General features: G+C 39.2%; 2 protein-coding genes across 9 annotated transcripts in view; one reads left to right on the top strand and one right to left on the bottom strand.

Moving 5' to 3' along the window:
* The first annotated feature begins 1,335 nt into the window (after positions 1 to 1,335).
* Positions 1,336 to 10,444, top strand: LOC144475971 (uncharacterized). 2 transcript variants are annotated; one of them, XM_078192444.1, is made up of 14 exons: positions 1,336 to 1,851; positions 2,884 to 2,955; positions 3,044 to 3,187; positions 3,266 to 3,403; positions 3,487 to 3,627; positions 3,716 to 4,003; positions 4,078 to 4,221; positions 4,294 to 4,532; positions 4,609 to 4,755; positions 4,882 to 5,199; positions 5,275 to 5,556; positions 5,655 to 5,930; positions 6,003 to 6,254; positions 6,754 to 10,444. In XM_078192444.1, exons 1-14 carry the CDS (start codon positions 1,610 to 1,612, stop codon positions 6,876 to 6,878), a joined length of 2,808 nt encoding a protein of 935 aa, XP_078048570.1. In that variant the 5' UTR covers positions 1,336 to 1,609; the 3' UTR covers positions 6,879 to 10,444. The 2 variants fall into 2 exon arrangements, with proteins under 2 accessions (XP_078048570.1, XP_078048569.1); XM_078192443.1 differs by having other exon boundaries at positions 6,003 to 6,308.
* Positions 10,445 to 10,557: 113 nt separating this feature from the next.
* LOC144475973 (trehalase) overlaps positions 10,558 to 16,858 on the bottom strand; it is a 43,915-nt gene continuing 37,614 nt past the window's right edge. For all 7 annotated transcript variants that reach the window (XM_078192450.1, XM_078192452.1, XM_078192453.1 and 4 more), the window contains one exon: positions 10,558 to 15,950. In XM_078192450.1, coding sequence (XP_078048576.1) covers positions 15,809 to 15,950 — 142 coding nt within the window. In that variant the 3' untranslated portion in view covers positions 10,558 to 15,808. The remainder of the gene's footprint in view (positions 15,951 to 16,858) is intronic.

Here is a 16,858-nt window from a genome sequence, read left to right as displayed (position 1 = left end):
TCCGGTCTCACTCTTTTCGCGCATCCATACGTCACCTAAAACACCCGGTGCGATATTTGACTTTCGCTTCATTAGATTCTCGTACACATATGACAGCGAACTTGCGAACAATATATTAGTATTTAGGGCACATTCAGCGGTTTCAGTGCAGATTTAGAATAGATATACGATACATTTAAAGCATATTTAGGATAACTATAGGATTGTTTTAGGATACTTTAAGGTACGTTTTAGGACAGTTTTAGGATAGCTTTACGGTAGTTGTGGGATACTTCTAGGCTAGTTTTAGGGTAGTTTTAGAGTAGTTTCAATTGGCGCTAACCGAACGATTACGCAGAGAGAGAGAGAGAGAGAGAGAGAAAGAGAGTGAGGCCGCATGCACGGCGAAGTAAGAGACAAGTTAGGTTTCTGATTCATGTACACAACCACACATTGAAACTGTTTCTCTACTTCGTATCTCGCTCTTTTTCGAAGGTACTTGCGCGAAGCTGGTTGCGCAGTAAAATGGTGGGGATGTGCGAGCCAACATAGAGAGCACGCAAAGTGTGCACAAGTAGGACCCATTGCTGTATAAATGTTCTTGAATTAGAAGCAGAACTCTCAGTGTCCTGACCGTTCATGGACTTTCTACTCAAGATCTCTGCGTCTATTGGTGACTATAGTCACCAATGATGTTAGAGATTCTGTTCGGAATCTGCTCTAAGTGGTGGAGAAGAGACCTCATAAATGAGATTGGACGATGCCAATGTATTGCCAATGAAAATCTATTAACATCATCCAATCCCATTTGTGATCCGTAATTCTCTCATCTTTACTTTCCTGAAAGAAAGTCGTAAAGCGATCAGGATGGCAAAAGCTTTGATTGGGAGAAGAAAAAGCTCTTGCATTGAGAGACAATCGTTCTTAAATAGAACAGTCAGCTAATGAGCTACATACATTACATACTATTTAACAGAGTGTCAACTGTAAACATACAGTGTACAATGTGTCGTATGAGTTCCAGGTCCATGGCAAATCAAAGTTTGTATATGTGTGTTTGTACATATGTACACACATGGGCTGCAAGCTGTAAGAATACAAAGATGGCGCATAGTTGATTGAATTTTGCGGTTTAGTGTATTCATTGATTTTATGACGTGGGAATGGTATTTCAATTGAATAGGACCACGTGTACGGGTTACGAAGCATTTGAACGCATTGTAATCGTAAATTTCCATAGCATGTACACATGCTCTAAGATACGTAATGACGTAAGAAATGTCACTAGCTAGTGCTAGTGTCTAGTGACACGACGGTTGGAATGTTGCGTATGAATAGGCATAAGGAGAGAAAGAATGGTCTCGCGCTCGTGTCTCGCGCAATCATTAGTCCGACAGTGTCGAATCGGTCTGTAGGCGTCATCATGGTGTGTGGGCCGGAGCGTTTTTGAGAGTCGAGAGAGTTTGTTTTGAATCGATAAGAAGCGTGGGCAGTTTTGTTCGAACGGTGATGGTTTCGCGAGGAAAGCTGTGCTCATCCTACGGTACCGCTATGGCGAAAATCGTCGCCGATACACGGCCTCTGATCACGAAATAAGTATTAAAAACGGAACGTTACGAGGGCGCGTACGATGTCGCGCTCAGAACAAGCTTTCCTCATACGTCGACTCGTGTGGATGCGCGAATGGACCACCGTTTTGCTGTCGATATTATGTGTGATCCCGTTCAATCCTGCATGTGCCGACCCGATCCCGTACAGTGGCAAGGATAATCAGTGTCCTGTGGAGTGTGGCTGTTTGGGAAATGTGGTCGACTGTGGTAACTTACAATTGATCGGAGCACCCAGCGGTCTACCACCATGGACAGAGATCTTGTGAGTAAATAGTCGCTCATTATTTCATCAAGAACCGCGAAGGGTGTTACGATGTCCTTCACGGGCAATCAAACTTATCGAAATAGGTTTACGTGGCTAGTTAAAATTCCATAAAGATTTTACGATCGTTTGTATACTTTTTTGTTGATCACGTACGTGCGAAAAACCGTTGAAGTTTAAAGTTGAATGCTACGCATATTCACTGTAACATGATCTAACGTAGATAAGATAGTATACGGGAATTTGTAACAGAAACATTATGTTAATATACACAAGATAACATAATTCGTTCTGTCGAGCACGAAACGAGCGTCATTCTTTACGTTTTGTTTTGTTTTTTTTGGTCATTTATTGGGGAACTGATAAATTTTTGACAATGTTGTTAACAATGGTTTTTTTAAGAATTTCGTGTCGCATGAATATATTTTAGAGGTAGCATCTTGTATAAACATATGTATACCAATACAAATTTATGGTTGATTTGCGAACTCGTTTATTTGTGTACTTTACATTCTTTATTTCTCTTGCATTTACTGTGTAACTCTAGAACATTTGACCATAGGTACGTGTAGGAAGCTTTACTTTCATTCCTTACATGGTTAAAGGATAATGGTAGTCTTGTACTTACATATACATTAGCAGGAGTTCTTGACCATATAAGGGAATATGCACAGGGACAGACTATTGTTGCTTTATAAAGCTTAGAGTCAAGGAGAACAAGATCTAGATGAGGAGAACATTACCTTTAGTGTTTCTTACCAACTTATATATGACAGATGATAGTAATTTTACCTAGTAAAATACATAAAACATCACAGAATATTTTTTTACATTAGTTGGGAACATAAATCGCTAATATATAAATTATTAATAATTATAATAAATAAAAATTAGTAACATAAATTAAAAAAATAGATAATAAAAAATACATTACAGGGTAATGACAGTACAATAACTTTAATAGAAAAGTAAAAAAAAAATTCAAACTGCTTATTAAGGTTTGACAATATATAATATTTTTTACATTTTCAGAGAACTGAAGGAGAATAACATTGCAAATTTGGAAGCTGATGCATTATTGCAATTATCTAGGCTCAAAGAATTGTATGTATTAATGGTTAAATTCTAGTGTTTTTAAATGTTAAATTCTAGTCTTTTTAAATGATAAATTATTCGATAATTGTTTTTACAGAGACCTTAGTGGAAATAAATTTGGGAATAATTTTACAATCGTATTGTCTGAGAATACGCAACTACAGGGACTCAAAATAAATAAAAATCAATTAACAAGAGTGCCAGATTTATATTTTATGAAAACATTGACACATCTTGCCTTGTAAGGAAATCACTCCGTTTATTGATACAATTTTATTATGATTAACTTCTTCTGTAACAAAAAACAACTTGTTTTCAGAGCTCATAACTCGATTAGTGATATAAATGGGACAGCACTACTGAGTTTACCTCATCTTCAGAGTTTGGACATTAGTGCGAATAATATTAGTATCATTAAGCATGGATCTTTTCTTACTCCAAACTCTCTTACGCATTTGTATGTACATTTCATAATTATCTCTTTTCTATGTATTCTATAGGTTCAGCACATATACTTTTTAACTTAATTTTTCTTTATAGAAATTTAAATATGAATCAAATGAAAGTGATAGAAAACGGAAGCCTGGATAACTTGACTTCTTTGGAAGAACTACGTTTGAATAAAAATCACTTGACACAATTAAAAGATCTGTTTACAAATTTAAAAGCATTGCGTATACTGTAAGATATAACTTGTATTATCTTGATTAAACGAAAAGCCCATACGTGTTCATGAATGTACAGATAAAACATATCATGTTTCTTACAGAGAACTAAATCGAAACGAACTACAAACTATTCAAGGACTCAGTTTTAAAAATTTATATAATTTGAAAGAATTACGTTTGAAGAGAAACAAAATTGAGACTCTGCAACCTGGTGCATTCTGGCCACTGAAAACTTTAACGATTCTGCAACTTGATTTCAATTTGCTAATTACTCTCAGGAAAGGTAGCATGTTTGGGTTAGAAAGTCTGCAAAAGTTAACACTCTCACACAATCGAATAAAAACGATCGAATCACAAGCTTGGGAAATGAGCAAGGAAATCGTAGAATTGTTAGTAACAATTTATTCTCTTCTATTAATTGTAACAAGATCAGTAGAAGATACAATTTTAAACCTATTTGCAGGGATTTATCACACAATGAAATAGCTTCCATTGAACAGGGCACCTTCGAGTTTCTAGAAAAGCTGGAGAAGCTCAAAATGGACCACAATCAAATTACAGGAATCTCAGATGGCACCTTCACTGCAACACCAAACTTACAAATACTGTAAGCATCTTCAGAGATAGTTTATAGCTGCACAAATATGCCAGTTTATAATAATAATTATATCTGTTAAAGGGAACTCAACTTCAACAAAATATCCTACATGGTAGAAGATACCAACAGTGCTTTTGGTTCATTGGGTCAATTGTGGAAACTAGGATTAGCCCATAACGGAATAAAGTCGATTAATAAGAAAGCGTTTACTGGCTTGAGCAGGGTAACCGAATTAGATTTAACTGGGAATGATGTAACAAGCATTCAGGAAAATGCTTTTGCGACGATGACCAGTTTAAGCAAACTCAGGATGAACTCGAGTATGTATCGTAGTCAGTTTCGTAATCGAAAAAAGAAAATTCAAAGACAATCGCTCTTACCTCTTATTGTATACAGGAGCCCTGGTCTGTGATTGCGGTTTACAGTGGTTAAGCATGTGGTTACAAGATCATAGGTATACCGAAACAGAAGTGTTCTGTGGATATCCTGATTGGTTGCAGGATATGGCATTAACGCAACTTCATCACAAGAATTTTACCTGTGGTTAGTATGCTTGTATCTAAACGAAGTTGGTAGTTAAAGCAGAATTTTAGTTTGGTAGCAGTAGTTAGTCTTAGATGGTTTTGCGATTGCAAGTTATTAATTACATGATCATTCCTATCGGAACAGATGAGTATACTAAACCGAGAATAATCGAGGAACCGAAGAGTCAGATGGGCATTAAAGGGGGCAATGTTTCCTTGGTTTGTCGCGCGACTAGCACGGCGAACGCATCTCTGCAATTCACTTGGAAACATGACAACGTGAATATGAACAGTGAAAATTTGAAAATGGACACAGACTCCATGGAAAACAGCGGTGTCACGGAGGCGTCTTCCATTTTGCACTTGACTAACGTTTCACACGCAAACGCTGGAAAATATCAGTGCATGGTTACAAATACTTACGGGATAACATACTCTGCGAAAGCAAAACTAAGCATTTTAAGTGAGTCATATGTCTGTAGATAAGATTGCTATAGTCTTGAGAAATTCGTGTTAACTCATAACTCACTTTTTATAGCTTACCCATCCTTCTCAAAAATTCCACACGACATTCGCGTAACCGCCGGAAGCACTGCTCGACTAGCGTGTTCCGCGAAAGGGCAACCGACGCCGCAAATAGCTTGGCAGAAGGACGGAGGAAATGATTTTCCAGCTGCAAGAGAGAGAAGGATGCACATGATGCCAACCGATGATGTGCTATTCATCGTTGACGTGAAAACTGCCGACAGCGGTGTTTATTCTTGCACTGCACAAAATCTCGCCGGCGTTATCGTCGCGAATGCCACGCTCACTATATTAGGTAAATGCCTGTTTGTTCTCGAAATGTTAATTGCTTACGTATCGCTACGTTTACAATTTGGTAGTATTACTGATGTCCGTTTATTGTTTGTTATACAGAAACCCCGTCATTTGTGAAGCCGATGGAGAATAAGGAGATAATGGTCGGCGGCTCGATCGTGTTGGAGTGTATGGCGAGTGGCATGCCTAGACCAAAGTTATCTTGGCGCAAGAACGGAAACCCTTTGCAGGCTACCGAACGTCATTTCTTCACGGCCGAAGATCAATTGCTGATCATTGTCAACACCATGGCTAGCGATGCTGGGAATTATGAATGCGAAATGAGCAATTCTTTAGGTAGCGTCGTCGGCGCGTCTCATTTGACGGTAAAACCTGGTAAGTCGGAACGATTAAAACGAAACCACGATAAAATTTACCTTTATTGGTATATTCCATTTGTCTTTTCAGCTCCTACTTCTAGTCCTGCCGCGGTGAACGAAGACGACATGCTGGGATTAATAATAATTACCGTAGTATGTTGCGCTGTTTTCACGTCCGTTGTATGGGTAGTTATAATCTATCAAACTAGACGACGTCTGAACACTGTTGCGCAAGGTGGAAACGCGCAACCGTCCACAGCCCAAGTAGTTGCCGCTGCAGCACCAGACACACAGACACATTTATACCTAGAGACGAGCTCGCAGCACAGCAAAGATAGTGGTATGGGAGACAGTACCAATCCTAGTAGCGATCAGTTACAATTGTGCTTGCCTGGTATGTATGAATATGTTAGACATTTTATTCCGGTTTAAAATCTGTACAAGGGAGCTCTACAGTGTTGCACGATAAGTGCTGAGCGATTGATGGCTCTTCTTTTACCAACAGGCACTTCTATGCACCTTAATTCTCCATTAACAATGTCTTAATTATTTGGTAAATTTAACTTTGTACTCTAAATTACTGTACTGTAAATTAAGACTCTTATTAGAGCCAGTGCATCTTCTGTTTAGGCCTTACCTAACCGCATGAATTATTGGTAACAATGGGTGTTAATGGGATTCTTAGATATAATGCCTGTTGGGATTTTAAGTTTGTGGAAGAATAAAGTACAATGTTATAGGGTGTTATGTCTATTTTTGTGTCTCAACTGTGGTTCATTTTCTTTACTCTAATTCATTTCTGTCTACAGTGAGTATCATTCATGTGATTTTACTTTTAGGGGAGGTCGTGACGTGTTCTGTGCACAATGAAGAAGAAACGGCAGCGGCAAACAGCGGCGCTCCGTTGTTGCGGTACACGAATCACGAGCGGCATGATACCAAGAGCGACGACTGTGCAGTGTAAACAACTGCATCCGCGACTGTGCGCGAATCGGTTCGATTCTATCGTGTTTTTTGTACAAGCGGATATGACTTGTTTCGAAACGTTCGAGTGAAAAAAAAAGGACGACTTTTACGAACGTATGCAGTGACTGATCAGGAAAACATGAGGAGTCGCGTCGAACGATTCATCTCACGAGTATGCGGAAGAAGATGAGTCGTCTGCAATCGAACGATTTCCCGATCGTAGAATAATATAGTATTTATTATCACACTTACGATACATTAATCGCGTACCGCACGGATATTGGTAAGTACAAGTGATAAGGAAGACGGACACGTGTCATTGTCGTATTTATTGCTGCAATGAATGTCGCGAGTGCGCAACATACGGAGTAAAATTGAAAGTACTGTTTGCTTATCAAGCACCGTCGATGGAATCGATGCGATGCGCACATCTAAACAAAGGGCAGGGGAATGGAAGTACTGTTCGTTGCACCTCGTTTCTATGTTTTTTTTTCATATCTTTTTTTCACACACGTAGAGCAGGATAATTCTCCAGCTGCATATGATAAGACGAAATAATGAATTCAATGGTTTCTTTTTATACGTAATGTGTGCATTTCTCGTTACGCGAACGGAGATCGTCCGATCGTCCAGGTCCTAAGCATTCCCTAATAATCTTCGCTTCAGCATCGCGTCGTTCATGCAGTTCATTGTTTTACCGTCGATTGTGCTTGATAGAGCAACGGCTACGAATAGCTTGTAAATACCTAGAATAAGAATTCGTTGTAATACGTTTTATCATCTCGAGAACAAGAATAACCAAGTACGATATAGCAAACGGGGTTAAAGTCGTAAGCCGTGAGAGCCGCTTATTGGAGCCACTTATTGTTATAGACCAGTCCTTTGTGATAGATATTTATTTTAGATTTACGTGAGACTATTACATGGTTATATTTATAACGCCCAAACAATGTGACTTTGTCTACGAAAAAAAAAATGAAGAAGCAAGAGGAAGAAAACGAAAGAAGAAAAAAAAGAGAAATACGTATATACAGGCCCCTCATACACACTAATATTATTGTACATTTTTATTGAAAACGTAAATACGTACGTGTACACACGTGTATGCACACGTACGTATGTATTTGCACCAAAGTGCTCGTAATAGACGCGACGCGATGTTAGTCTTCCCCTTTATTTTTTACTCTAGTACCCGGATCATTAATGCCATTTCAAACGAGTGCGACGGAATCGTTTTTATTCGTCGCAGACGATTGCTCATTTTCACCGATAGGTATCGACGCCTGCCTACATTCGAGTACGCGCCTAATGTAATTATCATCAGCTTTCATCAACGATTTTACCTTTAGTATTATATCTACTAAAGTTTTATAAGTATGTCGCGCTCGATTTCATGAGGATGTAGCGTGTATTTGTGCTTTGGTTGATTCGCGAGACGTTTACCGACCAAGTATGCAAAGGAGCGTTTCGAAAAATTCAGATTTCGTCCTTCCAGCCAGCAATAAAAAAAGTTGTTCGTCAGAGTTGTGAAACATTTTATGCAATTATTAATTTACGATTGCTTTGCGTTTTTCTTATCCGTAACTTTTAATTTAACGAATTAAAAATGTTATTCGATTATATCCAACTCTGGCTATCAAACTGTCTATTGAAAATGTTTTGAGTTTCTCTGAACGCTTACGTACTCGGTAATCTAATGATTTTTGTCATCTCCTGACACGTCGGGTTCGAATCGAAACGGCATGAACTATTGGTAAGGTACGTGCTACATCGATACTTATTAAGAAATAAGTAATATTTCGTGCGTCGCGTGTTCAGTATCCTAATATCACTCGCGAAAACAGAAACCATTGACAGAAAGAACCATATTCTCGTGTCTCGTCCGCGTGTCCGTAGTTTTTCGCGAGAACTTGTATTTACGATGGATTCGATGCCTTTGTAGTGTATGTCGAGTGGTGTAATGTAACTCGCGGTTACGCTTAATGATTATGAGAGCAACAACGCGCTGATCGCTCTCTTGTAAGACTTTTCTTCTTTCTGTAACGAATATCGTTTCTGTGACTTTCGAATTAATTTGTGATATCTTTTCGTTTTTGCTCCGTGTATAAAGACGAGAACGTGCGTCACGGAAAACATTGAACGGGGAAGCACAAATCTTCGAGCCTGAGAACGTTTCACTACTCGAGGAATATCGTAACCGGAGGGTTCCGGTTGTTAAAACTAGCGTTCGTTGCGTCCGCATGAAAAAAAATACTACGATCGGGCGACATTAATAAAGGAAAAGAACACTTTGCGGTGTGTTGTCTGTCGAACTCGGGATTCGATCGAAACATCAACAATAGCTGCATACGTGTCCACGTGACGAATCGGACGTCGGTTTATGTTGCGCGTTAGAAACGATATTTTAATAACTTCCGGCTTATTTTTGACGAATCGGTCATTATTTGGAACTACTTGAGACAATAACTGACCAGAAATTTTCCAACACCGTTTAGTGTTTCAAACTACAAAGTTACGTGGTTTTGTTGCGTTTCCCTACGATCGCAAGTTGAACGCACAATGCGCACACATAAGTACATATATATATATTTTTCTAGATCTTGTATTTCGATAATATTGACATTGGCGCGATTCTCCGCGTCGAAACAGTACAAGTATAATCTCTTATGCTCTTACAGTTCTCAATTTTCCTCTTTAATACTTTGACGTCACAGTTTAGATTTAAATGAGCCGCGTGACCTTTGTAAATTTTCAAACGCTGCCGACGTTTACATAGAAATTGACGAATATCAGAAAGATATAACATATGTACGATGTATGTATGAAAACAGGGATTAACACAATAACTTTACGTAACGTTTGTTCATTGTACATTTTGTATAGCGAAGATATTTCTTCGATGTCCGTGCGAAAATACGAAAGTCAGATGCGTTTTAAAGTGATTCGAAATCACTTGAGAAATCGATGCGCCAAGAAACTTTTATTGGTTCAACGAGATTCTTTCCCAATGGTTTATCGAGCGATGCGAGTGATAATTTTAATCCTTCAGCGTTGATTTTGCAAGGGCACACACCGTTTCGCAAAAGTTCGGTGAAAAATTGTAACACGCAATTGTTTCGATCGCGGACGAAAAGGGATCGACGTGTGCCGTTGTGGAATCGACAACGGCATTTTTGGTTCGTTTATACCTTGTGCAGCAGTAGATCCATCCTTCGGGGATATCGGCGCAGCGCAGCTTTTCGTTCCGGGAGACCGTGCAGCAACATTGCGAAAAATTGTATAGAATTCGCGATAAAACCTGTTCGCGTGAAAAGTGTTCGCCGACCAACAAAATACACTTTCGAATAGTTATCGATCGCGCGGCGAACTAGAATGATCGAGCAACTACTTACCAATGACAAGTATTAAATTGTATTGCCAATAAACAGAAGATCTATCGCGAGAACGTTGATCAGCTCGTGCCCATGTGTGATACACCAAATAAGGTATCCCCGTTTAATTCAGTATTTTTCCTTGTTGTTACATGATATTGTAAACAAATATAAATAATCATTCAATCAGAGAGCGTCGTCTTCTGTTTCTTATAGTTTCTTCTTGCGTTGCTCCCATCGGGTCTCCTTCATCGTTTATTTCAGAGACTAAAAATTACAGATATTTGAAAAGTTTTTGTGAAAGCATTCGGTAACAAAAACGTGTATATTATCCAAGTCGAGGCTATGCCAACAATGGCCAATAACAGTTATTGATGACGGGTATTCTATTTTAATTATTTGTAAGAATATGCGGCAAGGAAAGTTTATTTCAGTTATTCGTAACAGTTGTCAGTACGGAGAAATTATGTTTTCGACGAGGGTAATTTAATTCCATTATTCACAGAACTTATGAATAAAAGAAATTGTATTTTTTAATACCAAAGTGGTGTTTCGTTGTTTCAAGTAACGAAATAAAACAACGTTATGTTAACGAAATACGCTGCTGTGCTATAATTTTGTTAGTACAGTAGGATTAAAACAATTTACAATAAATACACTCTTTTCTTTATAATACTGAACTTTATTAACACAAAATAAATCTTTTTAAATTGGCAATGAACTTACAAAAACGCAAAATAAAAGATATGCCTCGTACAACGCATGTTTCGCACATATTATGTTCACATGCACATCTTGCTCGTTCGACGTGTAGATTTTTCGATGAAATATCGAACAAGCAATTTATGAAACACCCTGTATAATATGTGATTAAAATACAATTTCTCTTATCTACAACTATTATGACTGATTAAAATAGAACTTCCGTCTCCGATAACTGTTATAAGGAACCGAAATAAATAATATGCTAACTGTTAGAATTAATCGGAATAGAGACTAATTCAAACAAATCTCCCGTACTGACAATGATTATGTACAAACGAAACAAAAATTTCGGTCGCATATAACTATTATTTATAATTAAAAACATGTAAATCGAAATGGTAATTGTTGTGCCACGGCTCGTTTCATTTTGATTATAACAGTTATGGTCCCAGTTATTTCACCAAATGAGAGCACTCTTCGTTAAAATGTACAGTTATAGGTATATATATATAATTACATAGAAAAAGAGACGGACTCTGTATTTTCTAAAAAATTTCCGAATGACACGTCTTCACATCATACCTTCGTTCAGCACATTTCATTTATTTACGTATCCCGCGTGCCTGCGCGCGCGCGCGTGCTATGTATATGTATATACATAAATACAACGATGTATTTATACATAATTGGTGTCGTCTATCTACGATTCACTCATCGGTCTACATTGCTATCTAAAAATTTATAAATCGATTCACTTGCAACGAGGACTTGCTAGAAACGTTCGAAACTGAATGTTTCGCGGCACTGAACTCGACCGTCGGCGGCGATCGTCCGAGTTGTGTTCGCGACACGAAGGATCAGGAGTGGAGATGAAAAATAAAATAACGTTAATATACAACGGCACGTACGTACCTACTTATTACCAAGTATCACAATAATCAAAGAATCATACATCGATAGTGTGTGCATGCAGGCGCCCACGTATAATGTGTGTGTGTGTGTGTGTGATTGTATATCACGTGTCGTCCACGACACGATCGTGTTGTCCTGACTTTAAACGCGTAAAAACTCGTTGAGAAGACTAAAAAGGATATCATCTCTTTCTTACTGCAGTTTTTTTCCGTAGCGTCGTATTTCAATCAGTTTATTTCGTGAATAACAACGCGTAGACAGCATCGATCGTTTTACGGTTTCAATGAATCTCATTGTCCATGAGGAAATCGAAATTTACATACGTTCTCGCGCGAACAAGCAACCTGGCCATTTCTCTTTTCTTTTATTTTTCTATTTTCTTTCTATTTACCTTTGCTCCATGATTAACGCTACGATGATACACCCCGCGGCGATATTTCTAATGATGATTCATGATATAAATAAATAAGTAGGGGTTAGGGGGGGAGTTAAATAGTCCGCACACGGACGTCGTTACGTGAAAACATTGTCGTCGGAGAACGGTAAATGCACGACGCGAAAAACAGTTTCCCTTCGAACGAGTTCAAGCATTCTGCGAACAATTAAATCGACCGGAGGCAAAAGGAGATAATTCAACTCGTGTGTCATTCGCATCAATTCGCATCAATTCACGCAATACTTGCTTACTATGCATACATACGCTCATATCACAACATGCAGACATTCCGCTATTTCATTTACACGTTCTACCTCCCCTTCCCTAAAAAAATATGCAATCGTTTCTAAGAGGGAGGATAAACCACTCTATAACATGCCGAAAGTATCCTGCTCAGACATACAGTGTTTCCGTCGGCGTCTTCGACTATGTTATCGATTCGCATTGTTGTATTTTCGTTACTCTCGATTTGAAGGGAGCCAGGCCATTGCTTGCGAACATCCCGCATATATCTTTTGAGACGCGTGACGTTACGGGAGGAAACTGTAGTATCGATGTTCCGCGAGAGCGTGGTTCGCAGCAAACTAGAATTTAATAATGAGGATTAGCACCGAGCGAATCTTTTCTGTTCGCCTATAAAATAATATCGTTCGACGAAATACTACTCGTAAGCGTTTCGGCGGGTCTACCGTGCCGTTGCCTTTACCGACAAGTCCGCGATGATTAGGTCAGCACGTGGAACACGATCGTCCTCGAAGGAACCTCTCTTTTGTCCTGAACTTCTGGCAAAATCGTTTAATACTAGCTACGACCCGTATCCCGCCGATGCTGTTTCCAAAACACGACACGATTCTTTTGATACAGTATTCACGATGAATCCCGGAGAAGGTAAGAAAATGGCGTCTTCTGCGAAGAGAAGTTTCCGCGAGCGAGGGCGCGTATAAGTTTTACAGTTTGTCGCTGAAATGGCACTTGCTATGACATATAAAGAGAGTATCGATAGTACACCGATAATCTGTAGAACAGTTCGAGACGACAATGCATCGTGCAAAGGATTCGGATGATCGGCTATGATCGAGTCTGATCGACGATCATCGAAGCGTTAAGTACAGTATAAATCCAATTATCCGGCACACTCGAAACCGAAACATTGTCAAATAATCGAATATGCCAGATCGTTGGGCTACATTTCTATTTCCTTCTTTGTTATCACTTTGACGATAATGTGATAATTGAGCGGCTACAAGAACATTCGAGGATGCAGAAATCTATATCACGTGAAAGCAGTTTTATTTATACATAGATGGAAATAAAACGAACAGGCGATTTTTGCCGATTTTGCTATAAGATATGGTATGAAATATAAATTACGTCATGAATCATCTGTTGCTTAAAATGTAAAAAAACAGCGCCATTACATGTAGCGGCAAAATCTCGAAGCTTCGATTGGTGTGCGTACAGCGCCAACTAGCGTAGCGGCAGAACGCTGAAGCTATTGGCCAACATTACTGACCATTAGTATTGGTCAAGAGTTTCAAAGATTTGCCACTGAGTGGCGCTGTACGGACACCGGAAAGCTTTACTTCTTCTCCGCAAGAGGCGCCACAATCTCGCACGTGTGCACAATGTACGGTAGTATATAAACATTAATTATGATAAAATTAGGCAGCCAAAAAGTAAACCACGGGTCCAGAACTGTTCAGAAGAATCTGTTGCACCGTTATAGTATGAAAACAGTAGATGACAACTCCAAAAAACACAGTTAATTAACATGATAGTTGATTGAACTTCAAGATAAAATTAATTATAATTTACAGTTTTGTCATCTACTTGTTGCTATGATATCGAAGCAGCAAATTGTTCTGAACAATTCTGTGCTTTTGGTTTCTTCTTTTACACCTTAATTTTACGGTAATTAATGTTTCAACGTCTTGCCACTGAACTAACAAGATTTATATGCTGTTTTCTCTGCACACTTATTCTTTTCTTGCAGTAACCATTCGCAGCTGTAACAAATATTCAATTTTCTCTATATTCGCAATAATAAATAAATATTTGTAGCGTGATATGGATGCAGAAAATTCCTCTAAACATTCCTGTACCCTAAAAATATACGCCAAACCCTAAAATTGCTAGAATTGATCCAATATTTCTATACATAAATTCTGCACATAAAATCGATTTCCCAACGTTCGAAAGAGATACCGAATATGACTAACGCGGAGGAACATGAAAAAAGAGGAAGCAAATTAAAAATGATAAAATGGTAGCGACTCATGCTGTGGATTGCTGTCGTCAAGGACGATAAAGCGTGTAGGTGGAACGGATTCCCTTACAAAAATATCAGCAAAAATACAACGTTCTCATCGTTAATTTGTTCTATAGCGTTGTGACTCGATCACACTGTACGGCGAATTTAAACCCGTCTTCGTTAATCATCGAGTAGGCGTTTCCGACAAGATTTGTCGAGTTCTCGGTTCACGAGATTTCATCGGAAACGCTTATGCGAGGTTAGAAGTTCGAATACGCGTCGAACAGTGTTTTGAATTATCTAAACTCATCTAACAAACGCTCGCAAATTGCAGCGTTTTGTTGATCGCGACTTTGATTCGCCCCTTGAACCACCGACTATATCCCTATTCTTTTCAGCTTATTGTCCGGTGATTATGTTCGCCTCGCAGCCGCGAATTTCGTGTCAGTCACAGCGTCTGCGGCCGAGCATCGATTCGATCCTTTCTATTCCTTTGCGGAATTGGGACGCGCGCGTGCACGAGATAATCATATTCTTTGAGTACGAGACTGTTTCAGAGCAAAAGTGACGCGCACGGGCAAAGACCGCCGAAAGGAATCTCGTGCCACGCCATGTCAACGACGGATGTTCTTCTCAAGGATGAAATCGATGCGTCCGCGACGCGTAAGGATGCGTAGGAACTTTGGGCGCGTTTCAACGTCGCACAGTCCACTCCGTGGTTTCGAGAAGAATGATCTAAATGTCAAGCATCTTGCTACGAGGTAAGACGGAGCCCATCATCGATCAATGGGTAAGAGGTTCCTCTACTAATGGACACCCACCAATAAAGTCTTAAATCTGTTAAAATTTTGTGCGTCAAGTTTTCGATCGAAATGAAAGAAATCAATTAACTATGTTCTAGAATTTTTCGGACGACCATTGTTGAGTAGCGGTCTTCCCCGTAGTCTTCTCGAAACCATAGGACAGATCCTCGACTTCCTTCAAGTGTTCACGACGAGGATCGGCGAATCGAAGGGAGTACATACTCCGTTTAGAAGCCACATAACCTTCGGTCGCATGAATATCGAGAGGAACACAGTCACCTGTTTGTCACCTTCTACGTCTCTTGTCCGTACTCGATCTCGATTACCCCTCGATCCAACTTCTTCTCACCCTCTCCCCGCGGTGTGTTCTCATTGCCCTAGCATTTTTCTCCCGGTTGTGCTTTATTGTTCAGTCGGTCAACGAATCGATCCTCTAGGTAACAAGCATCGTCAATCGTTGTTCATGTCCCTCAGCTCGGTGTAGGCGATCCTCTTTCGGTAGAGATCACTATTAGGCGATATCACTTTTCTCTTGTTCGGCATCGTCGACGGACCTGGGACGTAATACTGCCGCCTCTTGTAAACCACCATTCTGTAAATTGGAAAAACAATAGTTAGATCGATTGTTTAGGACGTCAGCCATGAATTATGGAAAACACGCAAATCTTCGAAAAGTTTCCGACATTCTACAATTTGTGATAATCGACGCGTTAACCCTTTACAGCCGAAGCCATTCGAACTGGAAATCAAAAATATTTGTTCAGACTTACAGTGTTTCCATTTTATATAATCTAGAGCATTTTATACATTGTAGAATTGAATTTTGTGACTCGTGCAACAGCTAACAGTTCCGAACAATTTTCAAAATATAAGTAAATTTGATAAAAATTATTTCGAAACGTAGCATTATCATTTCTAGCGGCGCCTTAGAGTCGCCACTGGACCGCAAAGGGTTAAAATAGGCAGCGGTGCGATCAGGGCCAGTTGCTTTCGGAGGAAATCAAATGGCACCCATTAAGAGATTGGAAACAGTTCGAAAATTTACGCGCCTTCAGTATCGCTAAAATGGTTTTCCATTGTAACAGATCAACGAATGTTTCGCCGTGGAACCCCCATCTAATGCGCATGAGTCGATCGTTCGATTGCTTCGTTAATCAAGCCGCACAAGCTTGAAGCCCATTAGGCGATTACCTACGCTGCGCAACAAAAAAGTGGTTACACCTACGTTCCCTATCATACTATTCTCGTTCGCCATAACGTTGTTTTCGCTGTTTTTCTAAAACGCCGATTTCAAAACGCAACATTTACCTCGAGGCTAACCGTCGACGTACAACATACAATTTTTCTTTTCTTTGGCTCGCCGCGGCAAACACCGACTGCAGAATAATGTTTTATAAAGATACATACTAATTTGTTATACAGAACTAGAATGTCCTTCGTTGCACGTAATGTATAATGTATATGTACTTTCTATACATAAATATGTATATGTAATTTGTA

This window comes from Augochlora pura, chromosome 10 (assembly GCF_028453695.1).
Source record: "Augochlora pura isolate Apur16 chromosome 10, APUR_v2.2.1, whole genome shotgun sequence".
Classification (NCBI taxonomy): Eukaryota; Metazoa; Arthropoda; class Insecta; order Hymenoptera; family Halictidae; genus Augochlora; species Augochlora pura.
The sequence above is the reverse complement of the archived record's forward strand: the minus strand, read 5'-3'. Positions and strand labels throughout refer to the sequence as shown.

Coding starts and splice junctions, on each gene's coding strand:
- LOC144475971 (XM_078192443.1), top strand. CDS start 1,610: ATGTCGCGCTCAGAACAAGCTTTCCTCATACGTCGACTCGTGTGGATG. Junction 4,222..4,293: donor ACACCAAACTTACAAATACT/GTAAGCATCTTC, acceptor TATCTGTTAAAG/GGAACTCAACTTCAACAAAA. Junction 4,756..4,881: donor TCACAAGAATTTTACCTGTG/GTTAGTATGCTT, acceptor CTATCGGAACAG/ATGAGTATACTAAACCGAGA.